Source organism: Papio anubis, chromosome 20 (assembly GCF_008728515.1).
Source record: "Papio anubis isolate 15944 chromosome 20, Panubis1.0, whole genome shotgun sequence".
NCBI lineage: Eukaryota > Metazoa > Chordata > Mammalia > Primates > Cercopithecidae > Papio > Papio anubis.
In genome coordinates this window covers 40,725,652-40,739,410 of record NC_044995.1, presented here as the reverse complement: position 1 = coordinate 40,739,410, position 13,759 = coordinate 40,725,652, and the positions used below count along the sequence as shown (strand labels likewise).

General features: G+C 52.0%; 1 protein-coding gene and 1 long non-coding RNA gene across 3 annotated transcripts in view; one reads left to right on the top strand and one right to left on the bottom strand.

Annotated features, from left to right (window-relative positions):
* LDLR (low density lipoprotein receptor) overlaps nt 1–7,643 on the top strand; it is a 42,699-nt gene extending 35,056 nt beyond the window's left edge. The window contains exons 16-18 of the mRNA XM_031659896.1: nt 3,285–3,362; nt 5,800–5,957; nt 7,522–7,643. Of these exons, the coding sequence (XP_031515756.1) occupies nt 3,285–3,362; nt 5,800–5,957; nt 7,522–7,557 (272 nt within the window). The 3' untranslated portion in view covers nt 7,558–7,643. The remainder of the gene's footprint in view (nt 1–3,284; nt 3,363–5,799; nt 5,958–7,521) is intronic.
* LOC110741890 lies at nt 2,750–12,620 on the bottom strand. Of its 2 annotated transcripts, none has more exons than XR_004180380.1 (4): nt 12,571–12,620; nt 11,400–11,555; nt 7,374–7,511; nt 2,750–3,299 (listed from the first exon to the last, which is right to left on the bottom strand). It is a non-coding gene; the product is annotated as an uncharacterized LOC110741890 (long non-coding RNA). The 2 variants fall into 2 exon arrangements; XR_004180381.1 differs by having other exon boundaries at nt 11,424–11,555.
* Between the last annotated feature and the right edge of the window lie 1,139 nt (nt 12,621–13,759).

Below are 13,759 nucleotides of genomic sequence, written 5' to 3'. Positions count from 1 at the left end.
AATTTTTGAATTTTTTTGTAGAGACGGGGTTTCGCCTTGTGGCCCAGGCTGGTCTCCAACTCCCGGGCTCAAGCGATCTGCCCACCTTGGCCTCCCAAAGTGCTGAGATTAATGCAATTTAAACAAAATTTTGGCCAGGCATGGTGGCTCACGCCTGTATTCCCAACACTTTGGGAGGAAAAGGCGGGCAGATCACTTGAGGTCAGGAGTTCGAGACTAACCTGGCCAACATGGTGAAACCCCCAGTTTACTAAAAAAACACAAAAGTTACCTGGGCATAGTGGTGGGCGCCTGTAATCCCAACTCCTTGGGATGCTGAGGGTAGAGAATTGCTTGAACTTGGGAGGCAGTGAGCCAAGGTCATGCCACTGGACTCCAGCCTGGGTGACAGAGCAAAACTCTGTCTCCAAAAACATTTTTTTTTTTTTTTTTTTCAAATCATCACAGTATAGCCAAGGCCTGGCCACTTACTTCTGTAAATAAAGTTTTATTGGAGCCAGTGGTCCAGTGAGGCCGAATCCTGCAGGTGTAAGATCATAGCCTATCCTTGAAAATGTTGATATTTTGTTCATTGGGGGATTTTTTCATTAATTTAAATTTTAAAAAATAACATATTAAAGGCCAGTGTGGAGGTGCATGCCTGCAGTCCTAGCTACACCCAGAGGCTGAGGCAGGAGACTCGCTTGAGCCCAAGAGTTGAAGTCCAGCCTGGGCAACATAGTAAGACTCCCATCTCTAAAAATAAAAATAATGCATTAGAATATTATTGGATTCCTGGGCAGGGCACAGTGGCTCACGCGTGTAATACCAGCACTTTGGGAGGCTGAGGCAGGCGGATCACATGAGGTCAGAAGTTTGAGACCAGCCTGGCCAACATGGTGAAACCCTGTCTCTACTAAAACACAAAAATTAGCCAGGCATGGTGGCACACACCTGTAATCCCAGCTACTCGGGAGGCTGAAGCATGAAAATCACTTGAATCCAGGAGGCAGAGGTTGCAGTGAGCTGAGATTGTGCCATTGCACTCCAATCCTGGAGGACAAGAGTGATACTCCGTCCCCACCCCACCCCCCAAAAAAAGGAATATTATCGGATTCCTAAGCTTTTTGGCTCCTCCTTTAGTTTGGGGACTGGGGTGAGGGTCTGGCTGTCTTCGTCCTACAAGACCTGGCCTCACTGTCCTCCCTGGATGTGATGAGACCCAGGTATGGGTCAGGACGTCATTCATTTGTCCACCAGAGGGCGCCCAACCTGCTTTGAGCTGCTGGGATATGGTGCTCCTAGACTTCTAGCAAACAAAAAAAAATGGCACATCAGCAAATTTCAGACCATTCTTTTTTTTTTTTTTTTTTTTTTTCCCCAGAGTAGCTGAAACCTTTGTTCAGTTACAAGCAGGATAAAATGGAAACTGCCTGGGAGAGGCCAGGAAACCTTCTTTCTTTGGGGAGGTGGGGCACTGCTAGAATTCCAGACCTCCTCAAATTTGGCAAAGAAGCCGTTCGTTCATTCGTTCGTTCGTTCGTTCGTTCGTTTGTTCGTTCATTCATTCATTTGTGTAGAGAGGAGGGAGTTCTGGCTATGTTGCCCAGACTGGTCTCAAATTCCTGGCCTTAGGTGATTCTCCTGTCGTGGTCTCCTAATGTGCTGCGATTACAGGCGTGAGTCACCGTGCCTAGCTCTAGTGGACTTGAAATGTTGACTTGCCCGGGGCCTTTATGTTGAATGGCCCAGGTCTACTTGCATGGTTCTGTACCGAGGTTATCCCCATCCCATAATTCGTGGGACAGTTGATGCAGGACAATCAGCCTCTGTGCCATTCAACCTCAGGACTGAGCATGCTGGGCACTGTAGGGTCCGAAGGTGGCTCCCCTGTCCCCTTCAAAATACACTCATTGTTTTTTTTTTTGTTGTTGTTTTTTTTTTTTTTTTTTTGAGGCGGAGTCTTCACTCTGTCGCCCAGGCTGGAGTGCAGTGGCGCGATCTCGGCTCACTGCAAGCTCCGCCTCCCGGGTCCGCGCCATTCTCCTGCCTCAGCCTCCCAAGTAGCTGGGACTACAGGCGCCCGCCACCGCGCCCGGCTAATTTTTTGTGTTTTAGTAGAGACGGGGTTTCACCGTGTTAGCCAGGATGGTCTCGATCTCCTGACCTCGTGATCCGCCCGTCTCGGCCTCCCAAAGTGCTGGGATTACAGGCTTGAGCCACTGCGCCCGGCCAGAAATAAATGTTTATTCTTTTTTTCTTTTTGAGATGTAGTCTTGCTCTATTGCCCAGGCTGGAGTGCAGTGGCACGATCTCGGCTCACCGCAACCTCTGCCTCCTGGGTTCAAGTGATTCTCCTGCCTCAGCCTCCTGAGTAGGTGGGATTACAGGTGCCCGCCACCACGCCTGGCTAATTTTTGTATTTTTAGTAGAGACAGGGTTTCACTGTGTTGGCCAGGCTGGTCTTGAACTCCTGACCTCAGGCAATTTGCCCACCTCAGCCTCCCAAAGTGCTCGGATTACAGGTTTGAGCCACTAGGCCTGGCTTTTTTTTTTTTTGAGAGGGAGTCTTGCTCTGTTGCCCAGGTTGAAGTGCAATGATGCGATCTTGGCTCACTGCAACTCCATCTCCCGGGTTCAAGTGATTCTCCTTCCTCAGCCTCCCAAGTAGCTGGAATTACAGGTGCCCGCCACCACGCCCACCTAATTTTGTATTTTTAGTAGAGACAGGGTTTCACTATGTTGATCAGGCTGGTCTTGAACTCCTGACCTTAGGTGATCCACCCGCCTCAGCCTCCCAAAGTGCTGTGATTACAGGTGTGAGCCACCACGCCCGGACCAAAATATGCTCATTTTAATAAAATGCAGAGATAAGTTGACGAAAATTTCACCCACAACCTTGTCAACCTCCTGGAATGAAAGCGTCTGCGACCCTGCCCTAAAGACCCATGAATGTGAGGCTCCAGAACCTTCTCAGGCTGGGCTCGGTGCCTCACGCCTATAATCCCCACACTTTGGAAGGCTGAGACAGGAGGATCACTTGAGTTCAAGACCAGCCTGGGCAACATAGCCAGACCCCTATTTCTATCCTCCCAAAAAAAAGCCTTCTGAAACTGGAATGGAGTCCCGCAACTTTGGTAACTCACAAATAAGCCCGTGTGGCGTCTCACAGACTCGGGAAATTCTCCAAGTGCCCAGGGAGACGTGCTGGGCACTTTCCTGGCCGTGACTGCCGTCCTCTGCCTGCTCCATTTCTTGGTGGTCTTCCTTTAGACCTGGGCCTCACTCTTGCTTCTCTCCTGCAGCTCTGGGCGACGTTGCTGGCAGAGGAAATGAGGAGAAACCCAAGAGCGTGGGAGCTCTGTCCATCGTCCTCCCCACTGGTAAGCGCGGGCCAGTCCCCCAGCATCCCCCAGGTCACAGCCTCCTGCAAGGTGACCTCGTGCCTGGCCAGTTGGGCCTGTTCACCTTTTCTCCCGGGCAGGGTACAGCCCCACTGAGTGTCCCTTATCACCCCGACAGCCTCTCCCGGCTTCGGGCTGACAGTGACAAGATCAGACAGCTAAGGGGTCAGATGGAGGACGTGGAGCTGGGTCCTGTGCTGCGGACATGGCCTCACTGAGACTTGAGTGCCTTCTGGGGAACTGGTTCTCTTGCAGGGGACTGTGTGGAGAGGCGCACTCTCGCTGCCTCACTCATGCTCATCCTAACTCACATCACATTTCTTTTTTCCTTTTTTCTTAAATTTTAAGAAAAAAGAAATTTGGCCGGGCGTGGTGGCTCAAGCCTGTAATCCCAGCACTTTGGGAGGCCGAGACGGGTGGATCACAAGGTCAGGAGATCGAGACCATCCTGGCTAACACGGTGAAACCCCGTCTCTACTAAAAAAATACAAAAACCTAGCTGGGCGAGGTGGCGGGCGTCTGTAGTCCCAGCTACTCGGGAGGCTGAGGCAAGAGAATGGCGTGAACCCGGGAGGCGGAGCTCCCGCTTTGTTGAGACAAAGCGAGACTCTGTCTCAACAAAAAAAAAAAAAAAAAAAAAAAGAAAAGAAAAAAGAAATTTAATTTGTTTTAGAGACAGAGTCTTGCTCTGTCACCCAGGCTAGAGTGCAGGGGCGCGATCATGCCTTGCTGTAGCCTCAATGTCTAGGCTCAAGTGATCCTCCCACCTCGGCCTCCCGAGTAGCTGGTACAAGCCACTGTACCCCGGTTCCTATTTCTTAAAAAGTCACAGCCTTGTGTGTGGCTAATCCTGGACAGAAATATGGAAGAAGTCAGCTACTTCTGGGCTGTGGCTCACCCAGTGGGCTTCAGGTTACACATTCCTTATACTTACGAGGCTGGGCGCCGTGGCTCATGCCTGTAATCCCAGCACTTTGGGAGGCTGAGGTGGGTGGATCGCTTGGGCTTAGGGCTTCGAGACCAACCTGGGCAACATGGCGAAACCCTGTTTCTACAAAAGATACAAAAATTAGCTGGGCAGGTGACACTTGCCTGTGGTCCCAGCTACTTGAGGGGCTGAGGTAGGAGGATTGCTTGAACCTGGGAGGTCAAGGTTGCAGTGAACTGAGACTGCGCCACTGTACTCCAGCCTGGCAACAGAGCAAGACTCCGTCTCAAAATAAATAAATAAATAAAATTCTTATGGATAGAGTTGCCTATTTTCTGTTTGTTTGTTTTTTTTTTTTCTTTTTGGTTTTTTTTTGAGATGGAGTCTTGCCCTGTCACCCAGGTTGGAGTGCAGTGACACGATCTTGGCTCACTGCAACCTCCACCTCCCGGGTTCAAGCGATTCTCCTGCCTCAGCCTCCCGAGTAGCTGGGACCATAGGCGCCCACCCCCACGCCCAGCTAATTTTTGTAGTTTTTAGTAGAGATGGGGTTTCACTATGTTGGCCAGGCTGATCTTGAACTCCTGACCTCATGATCCACCCGCCTCAGCCTCCCAAGGTGCTGGGATTATAGGCGTGAGCCACCGCGCCTGGCCTGTTTATTTTTTGTTTTTTTGAGATGGAGTCTCGCTTTGTTGCCCAGGCTGGAGTGCAGTTGCTCAACCTCAGCTCACTGCAACCTCCGCCTCTTGTGTTCAAGCAGTTCTCCTGCCTCAGCCTCCCGAGTAGCTGGGATTACAGGCACGCACCGCCATACCTGGCTGGTTTTTGTAATTTTAGTAGAGATGGGGTTTCACCTCATTGGCCAGGCTGGTCTCAACACAAAAAAAAAAAAAAAAAAAAAAAGCCGGATATGGTGGTGCATGTCTATAGTCCCAGCTATTCAGAAAGCTGAGTTGGGAGGATCGCTTGAGGCCAGGAGGTTGAGGCTGCAGTGATCTATGATGATGCCACTGCACTCCAGCCTGGGGCACAGAGCAAGACACTGTCTCTCTTTTTTTTTTTTTTTTTTTTGACGGAGTCTTGCTCTGTCACCAGACTGGAGTGCAGTGGTGCAATCTCAGCTCACTGCAACCTCCGCCTCCCGGGTTCAAGCAATTCTCTTGCCTCAGTCTCCCGAATAGCTGGGACTACAGGTACCCGCCACCACGCCCAGCTAATTTTTGTCTTTTTAGTAGAGACGGGGTTTCACCATGTTGGCCAGGCTGGTCTCGAACTCCTGACCTCATGATCTGCCCGCCTCGGCCTCCCAAAGTGCTGGGATTACAGGCGTGAGCCACTGTGCCCAGACCTCAAGACTATCTCTAAACAAACATAAAAGACCAGGAGTCCAGGTTATGGTACGATGCCCGTGTTTTCGCTCCAGCCATGGAGCTGGGTCTCTTGTCTTGAGCGGAGCTGTGTGACAGAGTGTGCCTCTCCCTACAGTGCTCCTCGTCTTCCTCTGCTTGGGGGCCTTCCTCCTCTGGAAGAACTGGCGGCTGAAGAGCATCAACAGCATCAACTTTGACAACCCTGTCTATCAGAAGACCACAGAGGATGAGGTCCACATTTGCCGCAACCAGGACGGCTACAGCTACCCCTCGGTGAGTGACCCCCTCTAGAAGGCCAGAGCCCATGGCGGCCCCCTCCCGGCTGGAGGCGTAGGATTCTCAGGCCAAGGCTTCCCCAGCCCTCCAGATCGAGGACGGCCTTAGGTGAATGCTTCTGTGCGCTCGTTCAGAATGTCAGTGGACAACGGCCTCGGTGATGTAAGGAACGCTGGATCAGCGAATAGAGTTCCATCAGATGGTGACGGGGCAAAGAAAGTCAAAAGGAGTTCAGAGGCCGGGCGTGGCGGCTCACGCCTGTAATCCCAGCACTTTGGGAGGCCAAGGTGGTGGATCACCTGAGGTCAGGAGTTCAAGATCAGCATGCCCAGCATAAGGAAACCCCATCTCTACTAAAAATACAAAAAATTAGCTGGGCGTGGTAGCAGGCACCTGTAATCCCAGCTACTTGGGAAGCTGAGATAGAAAAATGGCTTGAACCCGGGAGGCGGAGGTTGCAGTGAGCCGAGATCGCGCCACTGCACTGCAGCCCGGGTGGCAAGAGCAAAACTCCATTTCAAAAAAAAGGAGTTCAGAGGCCAGACATGGTGGTTCATACATGTGATCCCAGAACTTGGGGAGGCTGAGCAGGTGAATCACCTGAGCTCAGAGTTCATGACCAGCCTGCGCAGCATAGCAACACCCCATCTCTGCAAAAAAATAAAAATTTAGCCTAGACAAGCACCTATAGTTACAGCTACTAGGGAGGCTAAAGTAGGAGGTCAAGACTGCAGTGAGTCGTGATTGCACCACTGCACTCCAGTCTGGGTGACAGAGCAAGACTTTGTCTCTTAAAAAAACAAAACAAAACTCAAAGAAGGGTTTCCAGAGGGCTGGGAGGGAGGAAGGGAGAGGAGGTGTTTTTTGTGTGTGTTTTTGTTGTTGTTGTTGTTTTGAAACAGGGTCTTGCTTTGCCACCCAGGCTGGAGTGCAGTGTTGCGATCTTGGCTCACTGCAACTTCTGCCTCCTGGGTTCAAGCAATTCTCATGCCTCAGCCTCAGCCTCCTGAGTAGCTGGGATTACAACACTATGCCCGGGTAATTTCTGTATTTTTAGTAGAGATGAGGTTTTGCCATGTTGCCCAGACTGGTCTCGAACTCCTGACCTCAAGTGATCCACCCGCCTTGGCCTCCCCACGTGCTGGGATTGCAGGCGTGCGCTACCATGCCCGCCTTGATCTTCAGACAAGGGGTTTAGGGTAGGTAGGCTTCTCTGAGCCAGAGGAACAGCCTGTGCGAAGGCCCTGAGGCTGGACCATGCCTGTTGGGTTTGAGGCCGTTGTAGCTGGAGCAAAGAGGGGTAAAAAGGCAGGAGACGACCAGGCTGGTTGTGCAGAGCCTCGTGGGCCACCGGGGGGAGGACTTTGGCTTTTGCCCTGAGAGCGGTGGGAAGTGACTGAATGGTGTACTCACCGTCTCCCTCTGGCGGCTCCTGGCGGAACATGCTGAGGGATCAGGATGTGGGAGGCTGCCGAGCCCAGGAGGTGAGAAGTAGGTGGCCTCCGGCCGAGTTTCCTGAATGCTGGACTGATCGTTTCCGCTGTTTACCATCTGTTGGCTGAGACAGATGGTCAGTCTGGAGGATGACGTGGCGTGAACATCTGCCTGGAGTCCCTGGAGTCCGTCCCTGCCCAGAACCCTTCCTGAGACCTCGCCGGCCTCGTTTTAGTCAAAGACAGAGAAGACCGCTTGGTGATGGCTCAAACCTGTAATCCCAGCACTTTGGGAGGCGAGACAGAGGCGGATCACGAGTCAGGAGATCAGAGACCATCCTGGCGAACAAATTAAAACCCGTCTCTACTAAAAATACAAAAACTTGAGGCAAAGTGGCGCTGTAGTCCCAAACTACTCGGGAGGCTGAGGCAGGGAGAATGGCGTAAACCCGAGCGGAGCTTGCAGTGAGCTGAGATCCACGGCCTGCATCAGCCAGGGCGACAGAGCCAGACTCCGTCTCAAAAAGACAACAGAGAAGATAGAAAGCATTGCCTACAGAGCTTTGTTTTATGTTATTGTCATCGGGAGGCAGAACAGGCTTGGGACAGTGTCAGCGGTGACAGGTTGGGATTTTTGGTTTCTTTCTTTACTTGTGAAGGAGGAGAGAAACAGGCCCGGGGTGCCAGGATGACACGTCCATTTGGAAGTTTTGAGTTTCTCTCCACCGTGACACAATCCTCAAACGTGGAAGATGAAAGGGCAGGGGATGTCAGGTCCAGAGAAGCAAGTGGCTTTCAACACACGACAGCAGATGTCACCAACGGGACCCCTGGCCCTGCCTCGTCCACCAGTCTCTAAGCCGAACCCTTAAACTCAGGAGTCAACGTGTTTACCTCTTCTACGCAAGCCTTGCTCAACAGCCAAGTTAGCCTTTGCCCTGTCACCCCGGAATCAGGACCCACCCAGTGTCTTTCAAGCTGGGCTTGTACCTTCCTCAAACCGGGTAAGGGATTCATGGCATCGGAACTGATCCGGCTGAATCCGGGGTGGCACCGAGACCAAACTCATTCCCCAAATGACGCCACTTCCCAGAGGGAGAGCCTGAGTCTCTGGTCACCCTTCATATTTATTAAGTGCCTGAGACACCCGGTTACCTTGGCCATGAGGACACGTGGCCTGCACCCAGGTGTGGCTGTCAGGACGCCAGCCTGGTGCCCGTCCTCCCCACCCCTACCCACTTCCATTCCTGTGGTCTCCTTGCACTTTCTCAGTTCAGAGTTGTACATTGTGTCAATTCAGCATCTGTGTTGTTTTGCACTGTTTTCTGTCCTGTGTGTTGGGATGGGATCTCAGGCCAGGGAAAGCCCGTGTCAATGAATGCCAGAGACAGAGAGGGGCAGGTTGACCGGGATTTCAAAGCCGTGATGGTGAATATTGAGAACTGCCATTGTCTTCTTTATGTCTGCTCACCTAGTGCCTCCACTACTATGCAAATGCCTCCAAGCCATTCACATCCCCGATCTTGTCATTGATGGGTATGTGTTTAAAACATGCATGGTAAGGCCAGGTGCAGTGGCTCACGCCTGTAATCCCAGCACTTTGGGAGGCCCAGGAGGGCGGATCATCTGAAGTTAGGAGTTCGAGACCAGCCTGGCCAACATGGTGAAACTCTGTCTCTACAAAAAATACAAAAGGTAGCCGGGTGTGGTGGTGCATACCTGTAATCCCAGTGACTCGGGAGGCTGAGGCAGGAGAATCGCTTGAACCCAGGAGTTGGAAGTTGCAGTGAGCTGAGATTGTGCCATTGCACTCCAGCCTGGGTGACAAAAGCAAAACTTGTTTCAAACAAAACAAAACAAAACAAAAAACACATGCCTGGTGCATCAGCAGCCTGTGGCCTCTGGCCAGGCATGGCGAGGCTGAGGTGGGAGGAGGGTTTGAGCTCAGGCATTTGAGGCTGCTGTAAGCTATGATTATGCCACTGCACTCCAGCCTGGGCAACATAGTAAGACCCCATCTCTTAAAAAATGAAGTTGGCCAGACACAGGTGCCTCATGCCTGTAATCCCCTGTAATCCCAGCACTTTGGGAGGCTGAGTCAGAAGGATCACTTGATCTCCTGACCTCGTGATCTGCCCACCTTAGCCTCCCAGAATGCTTGCATTACAGGCGTGAGCCACCACGCCCAGCCAACGCCTGGCTACTTTTTGAATTTTTGGTAGAGACGGGGTTTCACCATGTTGGTCAGGCTTGTCTTGAACTCCTGACCTTGGGTGATCCGCCCACCTCAGCCTCCCAAAGTGCTGGGATTACAGGTATGAACCCCCGCCCGGGCCGGACTCGCTCCCTTCTTTCATCTGTTTGTGGATTGGACTCCCCAGGAGAAGGACCTAGAAGGGGAAGATTTTCAGGAGTTGGAGACCAGGCCTGAGCAACAAAGCGAGATCCCATCGCTACAAAAATCAAAAAGTTAAAAATCAGCGGGGTGCAGTGGTACATGCCTGTGATCCCAGCTACTCGGGAGGCTGAGGCAGGAGGATCGCCTGAGCCCAGGAGGTGGGGGTTGCAGTGAGCCATGATCAAGCTACTGCACTCCAGCCTGGGCAACAGATCAAGACTCTATCTCATAAATAAAACTATAAAAAAAAAAAGTAAATCCTCCAGTCTGGATCGTTTGACGGGACTTCAGGTTCTTTCTGAAATTGCCCTAAATGTTACTGTTGCACTGATGACCCGAGAGAGAGTGACAGCCTCCCTCAGATTCCCGGTGTGGAGATGTCACAGGGATTGGCTGTTGTCCCCAGGGACGAAACACTGTGCCCCCCCCCAGTGCAGGGAACCATGACAAGCCTTTCTGGTTTCGGAGCATGCAAATGCGTCCCTGTACAGATAGTGGGGTTTTTTGTTATGTTTGCACTTTGTATATTGGTTGAACCTGTTATCACTTATATATATATATACGTATATATAAAATCTATTTATTTATGCAAACGCTGGTTGCTGTATTTCTTCAGTGACTATTCTCGGTGCCCTGCGTAGTGGGTTATTGTCTCTGAAATGCCTCTTCTCTATGTACAAAGATTATTTGCACAAACTGGACTGTGTGCAACGCTTTTCGGGAGGATGATGTCCCCGCTGTATGTATGAGTGGCTTCTGGGAGACGGGTGTCACTTTTTAAACCACTGTATAGAAGGTTTTTGTAGCCTGACTGTCTTACTGTGATCAATTAAATTTCTTAAATGAACCGGTTTGTCTAAACTCAATGCACTTTCTTCTGTTCGCTCATTTTTTTTTTTTTTTTGAGACGGAGTCTGGCTCTGTCACCCCGGGCTGGAGAGCAGTGGCATGATCTTGGCTCACTGCAACCTCCGCCTCCCAGGTTCAAGCAATTCTCCTGCCTCAGCCTCCCTAGTAGCTGGGATGACAGGCGAGTGCCACCATGCCTGGCAATTTTTTTTTTTGAGATGGAGTCTTGCTCTGTCTCCCAGGCTGGAGTGCAGTGGCGCCATCTCAGCTCACTGCAACCTCCGCCTCCTGGGTTAATGCCATTCTCCCACCTCAGCCTCCCAAGTAACTGGGGCCACAAGCGCCCGCCACCACGCCTGGCTAATTTTTTGTATTTTTAGTAGAGACGGGGTTTCACTGTGTTAGCCAGGATGGTCTTGATCTCCTGACCTTGTGATCTGCCCACCTTGGCCTCCCAAAATGCTTGCATTACAGGCATGAGCCACCACACCCAGCCAATGCCTGGCTAATTTTTGAATTTTTGGTAGAGACGGGGTTTCACCATGTTGGTCAGGCTGGTCTTGAACTCCTGACCTTGGGTAATCTGCCCGCCTCAGCCTCCCAAAGTGCTGGGATTACACGTGTGAGCCCCCGCCCAGGCCAGCCTCGCTTCCTTCTTTCATCTGTGTGTGGATTGGACTCCCCAGGAGAAGGACCCAGACGGGGAAGATTTTCCCAGAACTCTGGGCAACATGCAGTCTCCATAGGCTGCCACGGTACCTGGCCTGTGCTGTGATGGCTGACCTGGTGAGTGTGTTCTCTGCTGTCGCTTCTCTGAGTTGGAGATTTTGTCAAGTCCTCTGCTCGTCCATTCATTCACTCGACAAATGTTGAGTGCTTACTGCGAACCACGCTCTCTCGTAGGCTTGTGGGACACTACAGGGGATAAAAGAAATGAAAGATGGGTGCGGTGGCTCACGCCTGTAATTCCAGCACTTTGGGAGGCTGAGGCGGGCAGATCACAAGGTCAGGATTTCGAGATCAGCCTGCCCAACATAGTGAAACCCCGCCTCTACTAAAAATACAAAAAAATTAGCCAGGCGTGCTGGTGGGTGCCTGTAATTCCAGCTACTTGGGAGGCTGAGGCAGGATAATCGTTTGGACTCAGGAGGCGGAGGTTGCAGTGAGCTGAGATCATGCCACTGCACTCCAGCCTGGGCGACAGAGAGAGACTCCGTCTCAAAAAAAGGGTTAACATGGTCAATTTTATGTGAGGTGTATTGGACTACAATTAAAATCACAAAAAATGTTCAAGATGAAACGGGGGGACAGTGAGGTAACCCAGAAATAAGCAACAGCAGAAAGCGCCACCACCACAAAACCAGGAGAGGGAAGACGTGGTTTCTGGAGCCTGGGAGCTGGTGGGAGCCAGAAACTCATAGGAGGGAAAGAACTGCTGCACATGTGGTCCCCGGCAGAGGGAGGGGGGAAAGAGTCCAGCCCATCCCCTGCTCCAGGCTCTATCTCCCACCACTGCCTCCCACGACCTGAACCCAACAGGGACGGGCTGATGAAGCCCAGGCAATGGTGCCTTACTGGGTGGATTGAAGGAAGGACAGGGTCAGCCTGGGGGTGACACGACACTGGGGTGGTTAGGCCCACAAACGTGGCCGGGGGTCACGGCTCATGCCTATAATCCCAGCACTTTGGGAGCCTGAGGCAGGAGGATTGCTTGAGCCCAGGAGTTCAAGAGCAGTCTGGGCAATATAGCAAGACCCCATCTCTAAAAAACATTCTAAAATTTCCAGGCTCACGCCTATAATCCCAGCACTCCGGGAGGCTGAGGCAGGCAGATCACCTGAGGTCAGGAGTTCAAGACCAGCCTGGCCAAAATGGTAAAACCTCGTCTCTACTAAACATACAAAAATTAGACAAGTGTGGTGGCGCATACCTGTAATCCCAGCTACTCGGGAGGCTGAGGCAGGAGAATCTCTTGAACTCGGGAGGCTGAGGTTGCAGTGAGCCAAGATCGTGCCACTGCACTCCAGGTGACAGAACGAGACTCTGCCTTAAAAAAACAAACAACAACAAAGAAATTTTAAAATTACCAGCCAGATGTGATGGTGCACACCTGTAGTCCTAGCTACTTGGGAGGCTGACGTGGGAGGATCTCTTGAGCCCAGCACTTTGGGAGACCAACCTGGGCAGATCACCTGAGGTTGGGGATTTGAGACCAGCCTGACCAACCTGGAGAAACCCCGTCTCTACTAAAAATACAAAATTACCCGGGCGTATTGGCGCATGCCTGTAATCCCAGCTACTCAGGAAGCTGAGGCAGGAGAATTGCTTGAACCTGGGAGGCAGAGGCTGCAGTGAGCTGAGATCCCGCCATTGTACTCCAGCCTGGGCAACAAGAGCGAAACTCCGTCTCAAAAAACAAAACAAAACACCACAAAAATCCAAAAAGAGCAGACTGACCAGGACACCTGGGTTCATATCCTGGCTCTGCCACTGACTCGCTGGGTGACGGGCACCTCAGAGCCTCAGTTTCTCCACCCGACAATGGAGACAAAGCTAATCTCCCCCTCCCCAGGGGCTCTGGAAGTGGGATGGGATGGGGGCTGCGCAGGCGCCCGGAGACAAAGGCAGGGCCTGTCATCTTTCCCGCGTCCACAGGGTGGCACTTCCTTCCTGCCTTCCGCCTTTTGTTTTGGGAAGCTTCCAAAACGCCCCTGGGAGGGAAAATGGAGCAGCCAACACAGGGAGCGTCCCGGAGCCTGCACACATGCGCTCGATAATTGCTTGATTGACGAAATTGGTGCTCAACCAAGTGGCAAACAGGATAAGTGGGCTCAGATGGCCAGGCTGGGAAGGAGGAGCCTGGGAGGTGGCAGCTCAAGGATGCCCTGAAGACTGAGACGGGGGGCAAAGGACAGGGTGCATCCCCAGGCAGGGGTGGGGGGACCGGGTGCACAGCACGGGTGGGGCATGACCCAGAGGTCAGGGTGATGGAGATTCAGTACATCGGCGCGGCTGCTGCATTGGGAGGGAGCCTGTACCAGGGCTTTGCTTTGAGGGTGACACAGACCTGCAGACATTCAGAGTTTCCTGACCATCTATTGTTCTGCCCTGGTGGTCGC